Source organism: Aulostomus chinensis, chromosome 23 (assembly GCF_037954235.1).
Source record: "Aulostomus chinensis isolate RoL2024-O1b breed Wild chromosome 23, RoL_Achi_v1.0, whole genome shotgun sequence".
Lineage (NCBI taxonomy): Eukaryota > Metazoa > Chordata > Actinopteri > Syngnathiformes > Aulostomidae > Aulostomus > Aulostomus chinensis.
Window position 1 is genome coordinate 9,519,091 of NC_141342.1, and position 18,723 is coordinate 9,537,813.

Below are 18,723 nucleotides of genomic sequence, written 5' to 3' on the forward strand. Positions count from 1 at the left end.
GGTGAAACAAAGAAAATACTTTTAATGATTAAAAACAGATTACATGAAAACAACTGACATGAAACAGCACGTGTATGTTACAGAGGACATAAAGGCATTTATGTAGGACACATGAAAGAGCTCCCAGTCACCCAACAGCCAAAACTCATCTTTCGCACACATTCACCGGCATCTCCTTCATCAATTCCTGTGTCACTCTTCACCCATAGCCGTCTTGATAATGTCCCCTCGTCTCAGTTTGGCTGCCTCTTCAAACTTGACGATGGCCTCATTACAGGATTTGTTCTGCGAGGGGAGGAAATGTGGATGAGTTGCGGAGGTCTCGTGCGTTCACGTTACATAGGGACCGGTGCTTCATCAGCTCACCGTTCACACACGCCCGAGAATTAAATGGTCAAGGACAAGTGAGTCGATTAAAAAAAAAGTATAAATGGCTTCACTCTTTAATCAGACTTAAATCTTACGTGGATGATTACATTCATGGTTATGTTGTCCTGTAAAGAACATACAATAGTGATCTTGTGGCGCTCCTTCTGAAGTTTGAAGAACTCCTCTACCGTCAGCTCCTCCGTGCTCTTCTTCAGGGAGATGAAGTGGCAGGATGGCGAATGAGATTTGTGCTCCTTTCTGCCAAAAAACAACAACAAGAGTGATGAGCAACGAAGGTTGAGTGCAAAACAGGAAACACACAAGGATGAAACTGACGTGCAAGTTGTAAACGTCCTACTCTTGGGTTTAGAGGCCTCTGCTGATGTAGAAGAAAAACAAATGAAGAATGAGGTTAAACAGATACAGTGGTGGGAAAGAGTGTTTGCCACCTTCCTGATTTCTAATTTTTGTGCATGTTTGTCACACTTAAATGTTTCAGATCAGAAAAAATTTAAATATTAATCAAAGACAACACAAGTAAATGCAAAACGCAGCTTTTAAATGAAGGTTTCTATTATGATGGGAGAAAAAAAAATCAAAACCTACACGGCCCTTTATGAAAAAGTGTTTTCCCCCTGGTTAAAATATAATAACTGTGGTTTATCACACCTGAGTTCAATTTTTCTAGCTACACTTATTCTCAATCCAGAAATCACTTAAATAGGACCTGCCTGACAAAGTGAAGTAGGCCAAGATAATCAAAAGCTGGACATCAGACTGAGATCCCCAAAAAATTCAGCAGCAATTGAGAAAGAAAGTAATAAGAGATCCATCAGTCTGGAAAAGGTTCTAGAGCCATTTCCAAAGCTTTGGGACTCCAGCAAACCACAGTGAGAGCCATTATCCATAAATAGCAAAAACATGGAACTGCGGTGAACCTTCACAGGAGTGCCCGGCCGACCAAAATTAACCCAAGAACGCAGCGATGACTCATCTAAGAGGTCACAAAAGATCCCACAACATCCCAAGAACTATGGGCCTCACTTGCCTCAGTTAAGATCAGTGTTCATGACCCCATCATAAGTAAGGCACTGGGCAAAAATGGCCTACATTCCAAGTCAAAAACCACTGTTGAGCAAAAAGAACATTAAGGCTCATCCCATTTTTACCAGAAAACATCTTGATGATCCCCAAGACTTGTGGGAAAATACCCTGTGTGGATTCTGCAGCAGGGCAGCACGGTGGTGCAGTGGTCGGCACTGTGACCTCACAGCAAGAAGGTTCCAGGTTCAAGCCCTGGCTCCAGCACAGGATCTTTCTGTGTAGAGTCTCCATGTTCTCCCTGTTCCTGTGTGGGTTCTCTCTGGTACTCCAGCTTCTTCCCACAGTCCAAAGACATCGAGAGGGGACGAGGCTGATTGATACTCTAAATTGACTGTAGGTGTGACTGTGAGTGTGAATGGTTGTCTGTCTCTGTATGTTGGTCCTGTGATGGACTGGTGACCTGTACAGGGTGAACCCCGCCTCTCGCCCGTAGCTGCTGGGATAGGCTCCAGCCCCCCCGCAACCCTGAACAGGATAAGCGGTAGAAAATGGATGGATGGGTTCTGTAGCAGGACAAGTCCTAGTCAAAGTCCTGACCTGTATCTGATTGAGATGCTGTGGAATGACATTGTGCTTGAACCCTCCATTGTGGCTGAACAACAAAGATGAGTGGGCCAAAATTCCTCCACATCGCTGTAAAAGACTCATTGCAGGTTATCGCAAATGCTTGAAAAAAAAAACAGGCTTAAAATTGTTAAACAATTTTAGAAAAATGTTCCTCGGTGTCGAATTGCAAAGACTCAGAATGTCCCAACATCTACTACTCAAATATCATCAAAAGATTCATAAAATGTGGAGAAATCTCTGTACTCAAAGGACAAGGCTGAAAATCAATATGGGATGCTTGTGGTCGTGGGGTTCTCAGACAGAAGTGAACTGAAAACGGGCACAAAGCTGCACGGGCCGTCTCTGAATGGGCTCAGGAAAACTTCCAGGAATCACCGTTTGTGACCTCTGCATCTACAAATGAAGGTTAGAGCTCTGCCGGGCAAAGATGGAGAAATGCTGGTGTCTTCTTTGGCCTAAAGGTCGGTGGAAAACTGTTCAGTGGTCAGATGAGTGGAAGTTTCAATTCTTTTTTTGCTTCAGTCCTGTACATGCTCACATGTGGCTTCTTTCCATAAGATTTTGCCTTGTCCTTTGAGCAAAGACATTTCTTCAGATTCTCTGAATCTTTTGATGATATTTTGAGTAGCAGTCGATGGGACGTTCTGTGTCTTTGCAATATTTCATTGAGGAACATTTTTCTGAAATTACTCCATAATTTGAAGACTCAGTTTGTCATAGATTGTTGAACCTCTGCCCGCATTTACTTCGGATCATGCCCCTCTGACTGTTTATAAACAGTCATGTTACTAACCTGTTGCCCTATTAATTATCATTAGTAGTAATAAGACGCAAAATGTTGATCCGGCTGTTAAATTTTTTTTGCTATCACTTTCTTTTACAGCCTTTTGTGGCGCCAATCCAAAATTTGAGATGTGTTGCTGCCAAAGCATGAGCTCAATTTTAAGCTTGTGTTTCTCCTCACAGTAAATTTCCCACTTTCAAAATTTGATATGTTGTCTTTGTTCATTTGTAAGACAAATATGGGCTTATGAGGTTGTTTTTTTTAAGCACTTTTTTTATGAACATTTTACCCAATGTCCCAACTTCTTCAGGACTGGGTTTAGAAATTCAGAAAAATGGGAATGTTTTTGTACCGAGTATGGCTGGTGATTTTAACCACAAACGCATTCTGTCAACTATTTGGCGCATGTTCATCACTAGGTCTCAGGAAGATTTTGTTAATACCCAAAGCGCTAAATGTCCCAAGGTCAAGAGAGCGACAGTAGATCGGCTAGAATGACCAAGCATCCGGTTTGCGTTTGCTTGTTCTGGTTTCAAGTCTGGACTGAAAAGCAAACTGGGTCCGTTGTCATTGTTCCCTACCCAATTTTCCTGGTTCTCATTCAAATAATCATTATATCGTACTTGTTTGCAGCGCTAACAAAGATGTTCTGTCTGTATGCTAAGTGATTAGCTGTCGAGCAGAAAATGAAAGTCAGTGTTTCTAAAGAGCTCTAGGCATAATTATCCCACCAGAACAATTGAACAACCTGCACTTCTACTTTGATATTTGTAAAGTTTAAAAAAAAAAAATCATAGTTATGTTTATGGATCCTTTTGCTAATGAATCAAACCATGTTTCTTTATTAGCTGCTGCGACGGTGAACCATTTCCCACGAGAAGCACAAAAGTACACAGCAAGTTGCTTGACAAACAAATTCAGCTGCACAGATCTTTTGTGCTCTCCTCTGCGTATCAGGCTGCTGAGAACAGTGATGTAATGGTCTTACTCTGGGTCGTCGTCCGGCTCCCAGCCTTCCAACTCTTTGAGGCAGAAAAAGCACATGGCGATGTCTGGGCTGTTCTCAGAGGGCGTGTGGATGAAGCCAGCTCTTGCCATCTGGGAACACAAATTATCAACAGTCAGTCATTTAACTGATTTGGACAGAAAATTATTAAAACATTAGGCTTAGAAAAAAAAAAAAACATGATTGTAATTATTTCCCTTTAATATTAAAATTGTAATGTGATTTGTGACATCAGAGGGAATTTCAATTTTTACATCCTTATCCCCTTAATTTAACTGAATAATCAATTACAATGATAATGGTGCAGTTTTTGTGGAGATTGAAATCAAACACGTTTTCTTAAGTTGTCAGTGCAGGATGCCTGAGCAGGACATGTCTGCAGCACCATAATAGCGAATTGAAAATTGTATTTTTGACACACAATATAAAAATTGTGCACCTTTATTAGATATTGCTTCTTCATGCAATAAGCTATATTTTTACATCGATTAATTGTTCAGGAAAAAACAACAAAATATTCCAATAATATTAAAGTCATTCAATATATTTAAATGTCAGTTTTGGTTATAATTTTATCTGCAAATTGGAACCATTGGGGGGTTTGAACTCGCCACTTGGATAAAATAAAGATGTCAAGTACGGCTTTGAAAAAGTGTCTTTGGTATATGTCTCATCCTGATATTCCAAGGAAAATGCAGAGGATTATCTTAATCCATAATGATTCTAAACGGGAGGAGTAGTAGGAACTGTAGCTGCATACAATTTATCTTTAACCAGTATTAATCCAGTCAGGTGTCAACAACATTGTTCCGGCTTATGATTGTTTGTGGCCCTCACGTATCTAAGTATATATATATACACTGTTTTCATGCAGACATTAATAGTTAGTTTATATACAAGCTACCACAGCTTTGTCTGTGGCCCTTTCGGTTAACAATTAAATTTAACATCACCCTCGGCTCTGCCATCACTTCTGGCTCCTTTAATACGTTAGGGGTTTGGTGAGATCAACTATTACTAGTAAAATCACAACTAATCTAACAGGAGAAGCCACAGCCTACATCATGTCGAACCGGTATTGCTAACAGCTAGCATCTTGTTGTGTTAGCAGTCGTTAACTCACGTTTTGCGGAGTGCACGCACAGTCTTCGTCGAACGGCCAACCCTCGAACGTCTTCAGTCTGTTCTCATAAAAGTACATTTTGATGTCCTCTTCGTTATATTGTTCCATTTTGCGTTTGAATTACAAACTTTTTCGGGGACAAGCGTGAATACCACCAACTAAAGCCACTCTGCTGAGGGGTGTTTTCAAATTTAGTTCGATGTTCACGTTGGCTGTTTGATTGGCTGACGACCACGGCGTCTTCTTCGTTGATTTACAACATTGACGCTCACGAGTCGCTGCGCCACCCGGTGTTCCTGGTAAAGACTACAGGTGATAATTGCCAAACAAAAAGAAACTCATGTCCATTCCTCATATAGAATTATATTCGGACGAGAAAACACGACGTTTCTCGAATCCTTCACCCACTTTCCCGAACTGAGCAGTAATTTTAGATATCAAACAGGCATCCGCCGCCCGGCATTAGACTTCCGTTCATACTCATGGACAATGTAGTCCTTGAAGCGTATTGGCCCAAATGCGACGCGCGGAACTTTGTGAGAGCTTCTCATCCGGTGTCAACAACCGCCTCAGGTTCGTCCAGTGCCTCACTCAGCTTATAGCGGTCGGAAGATTTTGAGGTTATATGTGCAATTCCATCGTCTATCTTGTGGCCATGGAAGGGAGGTGTGTTGTTGACACTTTGGCACAGTTTGGATTCTCAGCAGTGTCATTCGCAGTAAGGATCGAGTCCTGTTGTGGGACAGATGTGTTCGTCTGCACAGGAAGCGAGGAGGTCTATTTCTTCAGTCCTCCAGAGAGGAAACTCACGGTCAGTATTACTGTTAGACATTGATGACACATCCCATCCCTTCTTAAGTGGTCAAAGTAAAACTGTCTGTCTTTTGTGTTTGACTGTGTTTATGCAGGCTGTCCTCCAGTTTCCTTCTGCTGTCAGTGACCTGGTTGTGTGTCCTGACATGCAGCTACTCTTTGTGGCCTGCAGGAGTGGAGTTTACAGTGTCAGTTTATCATTTCTACAATCCAGGTTTGTGCTTTTTTTTTATACAGTCAAATTATCATGGTCACAGAAGCACAACTAATCAGAATGAGTTCAATATCTCATTGAGTGATCTTTCCCCACTTTAGGGTTCAAAGCTCCATGGTTGATGCATCCTTCAGTCCTGCTCATTTGCAAATCTCTCAAGAATGTCTCGTCATCGAGGATGAAGGAGTATCATCTCTGCTCTTGGTCGGTTCTGTGCTCCTCAGGCTTTCCCTGAGAGATATGTCCTGGTTGTTGACCGCATACCAAGTCTCAAAACAGTCGAGCAGCTGTGAGATGCTCAGGTCCTTCAGGCTGCTGCTGGTATCAGATGCTGAATTTGTGAGCACAGAGTTGAGGAGAGGAAGGAGGCCGGTGCTGGTGTGCGTTCATTCTGGTGATTCTTCCTTCACCTCCTCTATAACAGACCGTCACGTTCACCTTGAGTGTGTCCTCTTCAAACTGCTGTTTGGGGTCGACGCAGCCCTCGCCAAATCACCGGTCATCCTCTGCGGTCTGCCAGATGGGCGCCTGTGTTTCATTTCCCTCCACTCCCCTGGATCACAGCTCCGGGTCTTGAACAGTCTTGAACAGCCGGTCATATTTATTGGGGCCACTGCTGTCATGGAAACTTGTCCCAGACGTGCAAAGTGTTTGGTGGCCGTGGGTGAACAAGGGAGAGTGGTGCTGATCACAACTGAAGAGGGAGAGGGTGTGAGAGCTAGTTTTACCGAGGGGTGTGTGGTGGGACCTGTGGCATGCGCTTGTGTGGATGAGCGGTGTCTTTACTACAGCACTGGTTCAGACCTGCTGGCTCTGGATCTCTTACTGGGACCACTGGGAACAGCAGAGGAAGCTAGAGATGTGGAGGCATCGAGTAGGACAGCCCTTCAGAGCCCAACCAGTTTAAATGTGTGTAGACTCGTCGCCTTGGCTCAACAACCATGCAGCACTGCAGGTATGCAGACTTCAGAGAACATACGAGAAAGATCTGGTGTGGTACCACTAGTAGAGATGAGATTTTGAAAGGGGGGGGGGGGGCAGATACTGACGTCACTCACATATCCGCTGACTTCATGCAAAGATCAGATATCAGAACGACGGTGCCGATCCAGTTTCCATTCCATAGCCTGTGGTGCACCATGAAGGCAGAGACATGTTGCCGATCCATACACAGTTCCAGTAAATTGCCCTGGAATACATTTGAATTATGTATTCATTAACTAATTGATTTATATTTCCTGCTGTCTTTAATACAAAAGAAGTGCTGTGTGGTTAACTACAGCTGCACGACTTAACTTGAAACTATCAAGAAACAAAAGATGATATTAAAGGATAACAGAGTCAGCAGATGTGGATCAATGTTGATGGGTATCAGAAAAAAATTTGGATTGCGTAAAAACAAGGCAAACAAACAAAAAGCATTGAAAATGTATCAGGATTTAAGACTGTCAAACAGAAATGAAAAACAAGACATTTAATGAGCTCCCCTTTTTATTTTCTGACTTTTAACAATATTAATATTAAGTCAGTCCAACATGAATTTTTGCTGTTATTACTGTTTCACTCTTATGTGCTCTTTAGATCTTACTGACGTCCCTCCTCTGTGTCTGTTACCTGGCAGGTGGAGTCGAGCTACTGGGGTTGTCCTTAAGGGGGCAGCTGCAGAGGATCAGCATCCCTGTGGGAGGAGAGAACGCAGGAGCATCAAAGCTACCATCCACACATGTGGGCAGCAGTGCCCGGGATCTCCTGTCAGCTATCGGAGATGTTTGTGAAAGGTACGCCTGTTATAATACAACCCTCTCCAGGTATTTTCTCAGCAGTTATTGTATAAACATGCTTGTAACTGTTTTCCTTCAGAGCCTCTGTTCTGAAAACTACCATCAAATCCAAAAACCAAATTCTGAAGCACCTGAACCAGGTGCTCAACATCAGCTTCCTGCTCATCCCCTGCACAGACGGCAAGGATCCATCTCCCATCCAGGGAAAAACAATCAGATGTCACGCCAGGACCAAATGGATCCGGTTGCTCCAGAAGGACTCCTTGAACTTGAATGTGTTCCTGCATAATGGAAGTTCCTACATCCTGGAACAAGGCTGGACGCTGAACGTCACAGTGTTACCTCTCTGCTTCTCTCTCAGAGGGGAAAGCTGCTCCACAAACTTCTCATTTCCAATCCGTAACCTCCATCCAGGGGAAGAGCTGGAGGTGTCACTTCCTCTGGCAGCTGCTGGTGACACATCCTTCCCCATCACAGTTCGCTGCTCGCTCATCTTCTCACTCTCAAGTCTTCTGGGAGAGGAAGCAGCAGCTGGGTTTCAGAGTAGTTGCATCAGTTTGCCCTTGAACACGTTGACAGTGGACTGGTTACATGGACTACAGGTGATCAGTCCTGCACACAACAATGTCACAGTTCAATCCCACCACATCACCACCCCCTTCCAAGATTTTTTAAACTCACGTCGGACTCGGTGCAGCACAAGAGGCGATGGAGAAAACGAGAGCGCTTTAAAGCCCGAGCAAGAGCAGTATCATGCAGCTGTGAAGGTGGCGACAGACTTACTGACGAATACACTCTTGTTGGAAACCTCTGAGGGACCAAAGCTGCCTCATCAAAACATATGCCTCTCCCTGCTGGAGTGGCTCTTGTCTGAAGGTCCTGGAGGAGTGAAGATGGAACATCAAGGAGAAGATATTGCCTTCAACAACTCTGCAGTCCAAGCTCGAGCCCCAGATGGATACATTCTAAAACTGTCAGCAAAAGAGGTATTATTTATTCACCCTGTTCTTTTTATCTCGGAATGTAAAGAAGCATTTGAATCAGTGGAATCTGTCTTCTCTAGGTAGCGGTGCAGCACATCGGGGAGGAGGGGCAGTCTTTGGCCACTGTGGAGGTTCAGGTTGAGAGCTCATCAATGGCTGCAGTGTGTGGACTGCACCATGCCATCCTGCGCAGGGTACAGGTACAAAAAGTCCTGGTAATGTCATAGAAGAGCAGAGACACAGATTTATCTGCCTGGCATTTCATGGTAGAGGTGGATGATTGGGATGTAGAAAAGTATCAAAAGATATGATGGTGATTTTTTTGCTGTAATGATTTGAATGGCAATACCAAAGTACCATAAGTCACAATTTTGTTCCATCAGCATACAGTCTTGAAAGCTGTGCAAACTCAAACATTGACCCTAAAATGTAATCCTCCATGATCAAATATTAAAAACACGAGTAAACTGAGGGCGGCACGGTGGTGCAGTGGTTAGTACTGTCACCTCAGAGCAAGGTTCCAGGTTTGGAGCCTAGCCCAGTGTCTACGGGCGAGAGGCAGGGTTCACCCTGGACGGGTCACCAGTCCATCACAGGGCCAACACATAGAGACAGACAACCATTCACACTCACAGCCACACCTACGGTCAATTTAGAGCAGGGGTCTCAGTCTGATCCAGTAAAAGGCCGTGTGGCTGCAGGTTTTCATTCCAACTGAGGAAAAGAAGCACCTGATTCTACTTAAATCAACTAACCTGTGTCCACACAGCTCATTGGTTGGGTCAAGTGTTGCTTTTGCTTGGTTGGAATGAAAACCTGCAGCCACACGGCCCTTCACTGGATCAGTTTGACACCCCTGATTTAGAGTATCAATCAGCCTCGTCCCCATTTGCATGTCTTTGGACTGTGGGAGGACAATGGAGTACCAGAGAGAACCCACGCAGGAACAGGGAAAACATGGAGACTCCACACAGAAAGATCCCGTGCCCAAGCTGGGGCTCGAACCTCAAACTTTCTTGCTGTGAGGCAACAGTGCTGACCACTGCACCGCCAAGCTGGAAATGTAAAACAATTAAAAAAAGAAAAAGAAAAAAGAAACAATCTTTACGTAATGCAGAAATACTCAAATCTTCCTGCCTTTAGACACACTCATGGAAGAGGTTTCTCAGCATTGTTTCTTGTGTTTGTTCCTCGACAGACTCTGTTGCAGACGGCGCCTGTGAAAGATGCTTCCACACAGTCCATGCAGACTTTATGTTTAAGACAGACGCTGCAGCGGGCTGAGGTAGGAGCTGTAGGAGCTGCTACGCTCTGTTCTGTAAGGGTGGAACCAGCAATGATGGTGAATCCCCTTACTTTCTCTCGCAATATGAATGCAGCACAGTAGGAAGCGTTCATCTGCTCTGTCTCCTTAGTGAGCCCCTGCATGCACCTACAACCAGGTCTTGTGAGATCACAATTAATATGGGAGGTGGTTGTGGTCCAATATGCAGCTTTATCTGTTAGGGACTTTTGATAAATACTTTGAAACTCTTTTTGTGGAAAAATATATCTGAAAATTATTATCCCAAGCAGAGTATTTTCATTCTGTCTAAAATAGGCATTTAATGTAATAATCATGTATCATTTGTAAACTAGATTGAAATCTGAGATATTTTATTGAGATCGTCAGTGTCGGTTTAGCTCTTAAATTCTTTGTCGTATTTTTTTTATTCTATTTTTCAGTGATATAGACTGACTTGCCGTAGACCCATTTGGAGTCCCTGCTACAAACAGTCATGCATCAGGTCACATCATTTTCCTCTCTAACTCTGGTTTTGTCCTCCTGTCATCAGCAAATGTTGCAGCAGATCCAGCGAAGTCGAATCTCAGGGGCCTTTGGTGAGGGCGTATCCACGCGGCAGACGGCCCAATCTCTTCTCAGTGTGTACCGAGGACTCAGAGAACATCCGCTCCTCATCGCTTAACATCACAGCCTTTGGTCTTCTGTGCATCATTGGACTTTTCAACATGTTGTGAAAAAATGGCTTCACGTTTATGACTTTTAAAAGATTTAAGTTGCAGTCACTGGTTCATTGTCCTTTTCATTTTTTAATTTCATGAATTTTTTTCCCCCCAATACAGACCAACTTTACAAAAGGATGTGAGCATATTGGGCCTCTTGGGCCTCTTGGGCATGTTAATTATCCCTAGACAGGATCATGTTCTACAAACAAAGAGCAGATAAATATTCTTCAAGCAGGACAAGACAGAGATGATCAGAATTTCCATCCATCCATCCATTTTCTTCCACTTATTCCTGTTAAGGGTCGCGGGGGCTGGAGCCTATCCCAGCAGCTACGGACGAGAGGCGGGGTTCACCCTGGATAGGTCACCAGTCCATCACAGGACCAACACATAGAGACAGACAACCATTCACACTCACAGTCACACCTACGGTCAATTTAGAGTATCAATCAGCCTCGTCCTCTCTTGATGTCTTTGGACTGTGGGAGGAAGCTGGAGTACCAGAGAGAACCCACACAGGAACAGGGAGAACATGCAGACTCACACAGAAAGACCCTGTGCTGGAGCCGGGACTTGAACCCAGAACCTTCTTGCTGTGAGGTCACAGTGCCGACCACTGCACCACCGTGCAGCCTTTGATCAGAATTTCCTTGTTATTTTTTTTTTAGTGTGAGCAGTAACTGGTGGAAGCTTGTACCTGCAGAGATGCTCTGTACACTGATTTGGGTGGGGGTGGGGGGTGGGGGTCCCACATCATGTTACTCAGTAGGTTTCTGCACAAATGTCTACCTTTGGAATGACATCTCAAAATATACGTATTTTTCCTTAATGTCTTCTTGGCGGCACGGTGGTGCAGTGTTTAGCACTGTTGCCTCACAGCGAGAAGTTTCTGTGTTGAAGCCCCTGCTCCAGCACGGGATCTTTCTGTGTGGAGTTTCATTTCTATAAGGACACCATGTAAAGTCTTTTTTCACCAATATTATTCCTTCAACAATAATTATCTATCTGGTACAGAACGCAGCTGCAGGTCTGCTAACATGCTACATTTCTCAGACTGTAGTATCTTTCTACTGACATGAACACTCTAACTCTTTCTATGATGCAAAATTCAGTAGATCAAAAATGATCAAGTCATATGTCACATCTATTAATGTGACAGTAAACAGACAGCGGCACAGGTGAGACCAAGGACACTGGTGTTACTGATCTGCTGGTGTTACCTGGCAACAAGAGCACAGCGACAATTTTCACAATAAATGCATTTTGATAAATGACCCCGACAGGGCATCAAACCACATGTTACAATCACTTTAAAATCATGTTGGTATGTATTCTCAGTCACCCTGGCAGTAGCGACTCCTCAGTATGTCATCCAGTAGCCTACAACAGCACAAGTGTCGTGGAATCATCAGTCATTTAATCAGGTTTGATTTATCATTTTTAGATTATTCCCAAACATTGAAGTGGGTCCTGCTCGCATGAAGTTATGATGAACCAGAAAACATATTTACACCAAGAGGAACTTTTGGCCTCTTGCGCTTTCATACTTGGGCCCTAATCAAGGGCGCATACAGCGATGAGCAGTTCCTCGCGCAGTCTCAGATGTCGCAGTGTGTGGCTGTTCTGGACAGCGAGAGGATGATGAAACCGGATCATATTTGGATTTTGCATGAAGGAGCAGACTACGTGTGCACTGTGATGCTTCCTGTATCCATTAGGTGGAGCTAGAGAAAACAAGAGTCCTGGTGCCACTGTCAATCAAATGTTCGTCCCATTAAACTTCCTGTAACCAAAAGGTGGCGCTATGATGATGAAATAAAGGTTGGGACACATAAAAGGAATGACATTTTGAGAAGACCTGACCTCAACATCCAAGCAGTTTTGTCTTCCTAGGCATAATTTCAGAATTAGCTGCCTCACCATGGTAACCACTTTAACAAAGTAAAAAAAATAAAATAAAAATAACAGACTTCACAGTAACTTGTCATCAAGTTCTTCTATGTCCCGTTGTACAACTCTCCACCATGTTTGGTGAGAATCTGTCTCAGTTCATGCGCTATCCTGCTGAGAAACAGATGGAGAAAATCTCCTCAAAATCACAAACTCCTTGGTCAAGGTAGCAAAAGAACATTTCTTTCGATGTCTGATGGAATTTTGTTGACCTCTGCGTCTTGCAAACACTTGTATTACTTTGTATCATCGATGGCAGGATTTCAGGGGAGCACTGATCTCATTTGCGTCCTGTCCATCACATATTTGATAGTTACGTACATTATCACATCATTAAATGGTAGAAAAACTGGATTTTGACCGTGAAAACGGCATTCAATACAAAAATGTCTGGGTGAGCACCTCTATGGTCCTAGATATTCTTTTATATCATGTAAAAAAATAAAGCAGTATCAGATTAATACATTACTCAAGTTACATTCCAGTTTAATATGTTTAGGGTGTGCAGACTACAGCGAAAAGAAATATGGTGAAACTTCTTTTTTTTTTTAATGAAGTAGAGCAGTTAGGTTAATGAAACAAAAGATAGATGAACAATCTTTCATCATTTCTTCCTCGTGACCTTTCAAACAACTCCATAAAAAAAAAAAAAATCCGTTCTAGATAACCAGCAGCAGTTTGAACTTGCCATCTCTTTCGTATGTATACTTATGTAATTTATATTTCTGCTGCTGCTGGATGTACATGGGTCTTAGTTACAGACCTCTCCTGTTTCCATGGGTGTCTACGAGCAACCTGATCTCACCTGCTAAAATCATCCTCAGACAGAAGTACCATGCTAATGACTGACCTCCTGTTAAAGGTGACCTCCATTCACTCTTACTGGTGATTGTACGTGTGTGTGTGTGTGTGTGAGTCTCAAATAGCAGCTCCAGCACACAGTACTTAGTAGACCAGATGAATGGAAAGTATCATTACACACCTGCAGCGCCACTTTTTTTTCCTTGAAGTCACTCGTGTATCTGAATGCCTTCGGAAGATGAACCATGGGGCGAATCGCGGCGCTACATCCACAAAGTTTCAAGGATATTGTGAAGTCTCAATTAGAAGGATTTGATTCATTAAAGAACATCTAAAAAAAAAAAAAAATCACACAAAAAAAACACACATGAGTTTAGTTATTTGAGATCAAACACTGTTCACTCCATCAGGACTTTTTGGCTCAGTTTGTATGGTTGGTCACCCTCCCTGCACTCTCTCTCCTCTTGTCCCCTGTGCTGCCACTTTGAAAAAAAAAAAAAGAAGTGGAATGAAATCAGTAATTGCTGATGAGCAACTGTCCCACTCCTCAGAATGCTGCAGCAGAGTTCAATTTTAGATAAAGTGTTGATGCTGGCCCTTTGGGTGGTGACTTGCAATCGATCACCTCTATGATAAAGGAGGCGAAGAGTTCGGTCTCAGGTCTGTTCTGCATTAATACTCCCACAAAGCCGAGCTGCTCAGGCTGAGTCCATCTGCCTTCAGCATGCCTCCCTGGTCTCCACGCAGGTATTTGCCACTCTGGCCACGGATGGCAAGGCGTCCATGCTCCAGGAGCTCCAGTGCAAAATCTTCAGGGACCTCGCCATCAGAACACACCAGGCCAGCACTGTTGACGTACCAGAACTGACCATCTGCACCTGCCAGATGTGACATATAAGCATTGTACAGATGTATTTCTTCAGGTTAAAACTTAATGCTGCTTAAAAATGTATTGTATTGTGAGATGGGAGCAAAAGAGAAACAGTGAAGTGTTACATCATTCCTGACCTTTAATATGGTAGGCTCCGTGACTGAACTGGAGGGTGAAAATGTCATAGACTGATCTGCTGGCATCCAGGATTTTGGAGTTCTTATGGTGGCAGATAAAACCATTCTCTCCTCTCAGGATCAGCATGGGACGGTTTATCAGTTTGAGAGTGAGCTGTTCATCCTCACCTGACCGCAAATGATGACAAAATCATGAAAACAGAGGCAAGATGTGAGGGATAGAGCAACCCCAGTGACAGAAGGAGGGGAACAAAAAGTCTCACCGATGAAATCACTGACCGCCAATAGCTGACCATTCTTCTTGATGCAGATGTATTTTCCATTGTTGGTTTTTATTGCCACCTTGTGGCCGAGCCACTCCACTGAAAACATGGCGTTAGCTGACCTGCAAGTGAGCACCAGAAGAGGGATACAGGACGGTCAGTGCTGTCCTAAATACTGTATTTGAATGTACATATTAGACTGAGCTAATCAGGTGAGTCATTTAGGGGTGAATTCATTATAAATCTGAGTTACTAACGGCAGTGTTTCTCAACCACTGGGCAAGGGTCAATGGGTGGGCAGTGTGTGCCCCTAATGGGATGCAAGCTCCCTTTTTGTATGGGATTTTGTTTTTATATGGTAGAATATTCATTCATTCATTCATCCATCCATCCATTTTCTTCCACTTATTCCTGTTAAGGGTCGCGGGGGGGGGTGGAGCCTATCCCAGCAGCTACGAGCAAGAGGCGGGGTTCACCCTGGACAGGTCGCCAGTCCATCACAGGGCTAACACATAGAGACAGACAACCATTCACACTCACAGTCACACCTACAGTCAATTTAGAGTATCAATCAGCCTCGTCCCCTCTTGATGTCTTTGGACTGTGGGAGGAAGCTGGAGTACCAGAGAGAACCCACGCAGGCACAGGGAGAACATGCAAACTCCATGAAACTCCCATGCCCGAGTCAGGACTCAAACCCAGACCTTTCTTGCTGTGAGGCGACAGAGCTAACGACTGCACCACTGTGCCTCCGGTAGATTATTCATTTATCAATGTAAAGTAAAGTATATGTTTAAAACGAAGCGGCACGGTGGTGCAGTGGTTAGAACTGTCGCCTCACAGCAAGAAGATTCCAGGTTCCAGCCCCGGCTCGGGCACAGGATCTTTCTGTGTGGAGTCTCCATGTTCTCCCTGTTCCTGTGTGGGTTCTCTCTGGTACTCCAGCTTCCTCCCACAGTCCAAAGACATCAAGAGGGGACGAGGCTGATTGATACTCTAAATTGACTGTAGGTGTGACTGTGAGTGTGAATGGTTGTCTGTCTCTATGTGTTGGCCCTGTGATGGACTGGTGACCTGTCCAGGGTGAACCCTGCCTCTCGCCCGTAGCCGCTAGGATAGGCTCCAGCCCCCCCGCAACCCTTAACAGGAATAAGCAGAAGAAAATGGATGGACATGTTTAAACAGATGAAGTTGATAAGATAATTCTCAGTTCAAGAAAAATCCATCTGCAAACATTGTTTGTCTCATTTCATGCAATGAGAAAAAAAATGGAAAAGCTCTGGAAGTGCATGCCTATGGAATTTTTAAGATCTTGGTTATTTTTTCAATGTATTCATTTAATTTCAGGACTCCTGCTGTTTAAGAGAAATAAAATAGAGTAGCCATAGTATTTTGAGATTATTCTGTTCATTGTTAATGGGCCCTTGCCAGGCACGAGTATGAACAGTTGGACCTTGAATTTAAAAAAAAAAAATTCAGACCCTCTGACGTGTAGGATGGGAGAGAGGAGGTGTACACACCAAGATGATGACCAAGATTAATGTCCAAGCCGGACAGACTGTAGTTGCAATCTCGTAGCCATGATGCAAAAATGATTTATTAAATTACCCTCCAAAAAAACTGTCATGGTAAAACCTTGGGGATTTAAATCTTGTATCGGGTCTACAAGAATGCAGCTACACTCCTTTTCTGCTGAAATCTGAGTCGCTGAAATGTGATGTTTAGGCAGTAGGGATGATGACAAGAAACCAGTGATGCTCTTCGTTGCTACCGTAATGTGGATTGCATCTTTTATAACCACCATCTTGCCTCATTCTATTTTCATCTTTGGACAGTGTTTTCAATAAGTTAAGGAAGAAGTGTTGTCAGTCCAAAGACATCAAGAGGGGACGAGGCTGATTGATACTCTAACTTGACCGTAGGTGTGAATGTGAGTGTGAATGGTTGTCTGTCTCTATGTGTTGGCCCTGTGATGGACTGGTGACCTGTCCAGGGTGAACCCTGCCTCTCACCCGAAGGCTGCTGGGATAGGCTCCAGCCCCCCCATGACCCTTAACAGCATAAGTGGTAGAAAATGAATGGATGGAAAATGTGTTGTTATTGTTGTCCTTTTTATTCATTTCAAAGCATTTATAAACATTCACAGAGACAGAAGGCTTTAATTAAGGGTGGATATTAGCAACAATCACCCAACTAAGGCAGGGTAGCCTCCATATTTCTTATAGCTGACATATGAAGACGCATTCATTGTTCGTCTGCACAGGTGCGACAGGAACATTCACTCACACTTCGGTGGCGGTACTCTGGATGCCTCCGTGGGCCACAAGGGTCCAGTAGTTCCCCTGGCTGGTGCGGAATGTACACTTCCTGCTTCCCTTGTCAATCTCCATCTGAAACGTCTCCATGTCTGTCTCATCTTCCTGGTTGGCAGCGAGGCTCACTCCTGGAAGAGGACGGAAAAGTGCTTCCTGTCATCGATACGACAGCATGAAAACTTTAAGACTATTTAGTGATTAGAGACCCCCATCCACTGGCCGTAGGACAAAGTTTAACCAACAACTGTTTTTCCATTAAGTGTTGCATGTGCAATTACCGCTCAGTTATTTGCTTTGTTACCTCAACAACGAGCTGAAAAAGCAAAGAACGTCAAATGATTTGTACAGATATTAACTAAAACAAAATCCTAACAGTGCTCTCCCCTTTGCCAAGTCAGAAACAAAGATGTCTGGGAAAACAGTGACAAAGCAGCCAGCAAAGCAGATTGTGTTGTTGTGGTGAACTTGGCTCAGCATTACAGGATTGTCAATCATGTCTGATCTTGAGATGGAAGGTTATTTTAAGTAGTTCCATTTTAAACTGGACCCTTGATCTGACATGAATACAACCATATGCTGTAGTCCATATTTTCATTGATAGGGGATCTGGATTCTACAGTTCTACAATTTCATTTAGCAGACGCTTTTGTCCAAAGCGACGTACAACACAAGCAAGAATTTAGACTTAATTAAGGAAAAGCCCATAGGAAGCGCAAAAGTGCTTCAGCTGGATGCATTTATCAATATAATTCACAGCTTATGAAATGTTTGGTTACACCCCACTTTATCATGCAAAAAGTAAAAAGGTTTTATACATTGTTTTAGCATTTAATTAAGTCCTGAAATGTGGTTGTCAAACATGGTACAGAGATCATAGCTCATTAGCAATCGAACTGTGTGATAAAATCGATACGGCGGCATATCACAATATTTCTTTATGATACTGTATCAACATTCCGGCCCCTAGTATCATATCCTATTGATATATATATAGTATAATATATTGCAATATATTCTGATAAATTCATATGGAGACTCATGTATGTTAGGGCAGCTGTAATTTTCCCATCTATCCATTCATGGTCTGCTGCTTGTCCTGGTAAGGCTGGAGCCTATCCCAGCAGCCTTCAGGCAAGAGACGGGGTTCACCCGCGATGGGTCAGCTGTAAATTTTTTAATAATAATTGTTCATGTTTAGTAAGTGACACAAGAACTTGTATACACTTTCATTTTTGAATATTATGTCAAAGAAGCTACTTTTTGTGTGTCAAATAACAGTGTGCAGCTGTTCAAATATCACTCGAATGAATTTGGATTGACGTTTCGAACGAAATATCTGTGGCTGAATTTGTCCATTGAGTTATCAGCACAATCTGATGTGCATATTATCGGACTGCCTGGGTGGTACCCATCATTTTTAGCTCTACTTTGAATTGTCATTAAAACATCCTTCCTTCTCTGCTTTAGCTTTTGTATTTTAATTCACACACTAATATAATCAGTGCTACCCTGGATCATACCCTTTTATTTCAGCTTATGCACTGATCTCAATACAGCCATTGTGACTGAGTAATTCTGAGTATTTTCATGATAGTTTGTAATACAGAAAACAGTTGTCACACCACCAAGAGACAG

General features: G+C 43.3%; 3 protein-coding genes across 3 annotated transcripts in view; 1 reads left to right on the top strand and 2 right to left on the bottom strand.

Moving 5' to 3' along the window:
• Positions 1 to 2: 2 nt before the first annotated feature.
• On the bottom strand, positions 3 to 5,208 carry birc5a (baculoviral IAP repeat containing 5a). Its single transcript, XM_086195858.1, has 4 exons — positions 4,954 to 5,208; positions 3,813 to 3,922; positions 510 to 627; positions 3 to 285 (listed from the first exon to the last, which is right to left on the bottom strand). Exons 1-4 carry the CDS (start codon positions 5,059 to 5,061, stop codon positions 193 to 195), a joined length of 429 nt encoding a protein of 142 aa, XP_086051984.1. The 5' UTR covers positions 5,062 to 5,208; the 3' UTR covers positions 3 to 192.
• faap100 (FA core complex associated protein 100) lies at positions 5,093 to 10,854 on the top strand. The gene is made up of 8 exons (XM_086195857.1): positions 5,093 to 5,764; positions 5,862 to 5,980; positions 6,082 to 6,935; positions 7,602 to 7,758; positions 7,841 to 8,747; positions 8,825 to 8,944; positions 9,943 to 10,029; positions 10,580 to 10,854. Exons 1-8 carry the CDS (start codon positions 5,579 to 5,581, stop codon positions 10,709 to 10,711), a joined length of 2,562 nt encoding a protein of 853 aa, XP_086051983.1. The 5' UTR covers positions 5,093 to 5,578; the 3' UTR covers positions 10,712 to 10,854.
• Positions 10,855 to 11,730: 876 nt separating this feature from the next.
• The window catches only part of fscn2b (fascin actin-bundling protein 2b, retinal), a 51,662-nt gene continuing 44,669 nt past the window's right edge, over positions 11,731 to 18,723 (bottom strand). The window contains exons 6-9 of the mRNA XM_086195096.1: positions 17,060 to 17,216; positions 14,774 to 14,895; positions 14,511 to 14,678; positions 11,731 to 14,380 (exon numbers count right to left, since the gene is read on the bottom strand). Of these exons, the coding sequence (XP_086051222.1) occupies positions 14,175 to 14,380; positions 14,511 to 14,678; positions 14,774 to 14,895; positions 17,060 to 17,216 (653 nt within the window). The 3' untranslated portion in view covers positions 11,731 to 14,174. The remainder of the gene's footprint in view (positions 14,381 to 14,510; positions 14,679 to 14,773; positions 14,896 to 17,059; positions 17,217 to 18,723) is intronic.

Excerpts from the sequence above, each read along its gene's own strand:
- faap100 (XM_086195857.1), top strand. The coding sequence starts at position 5,579 with ATGTGCAATTCCATCGTCTATCTTGTGGCCATGGAAGGGAGGTGTGTT. Across the intron at positions 5,765-5,861 it reads CTCCAGAGAGGAAACTCACG|GCTGTCCTCCAGTTTCCTTC; the intron begins GTCAGTATTACT and ends GTGTTTATGCAG. Across the intron at positions 5,981-6,081 it reads TTATCATTTCTACAATCCAG|GGTTCAAAGCTCCATGGTTG; the intron begins GTTTGTGCTTTT and ends TCCCCACTTTAG.
- birc5a (XM_086195858.1), bottom strand. The coding sequence starts at position 5,061 with ATGGAACAATATAACGAAGAGGACATCAAAATGTACTTTTATGAGAAC. Across the intron at positions 628-3,812 it reads GAGCCGGACGACGACCCAGA|AAAGGAGCACAAATCTCATT; the intron begins GTAAGACCATTA and ends GTTTTTTGGCAG. Across the intron at positions 286-509 it reads AGCGCCACAAGATCACTATT|AACAAATCCTGTAATGAGGC; the intron begins GTATGTTCTTTA and ends CTCCCCTCGCAG.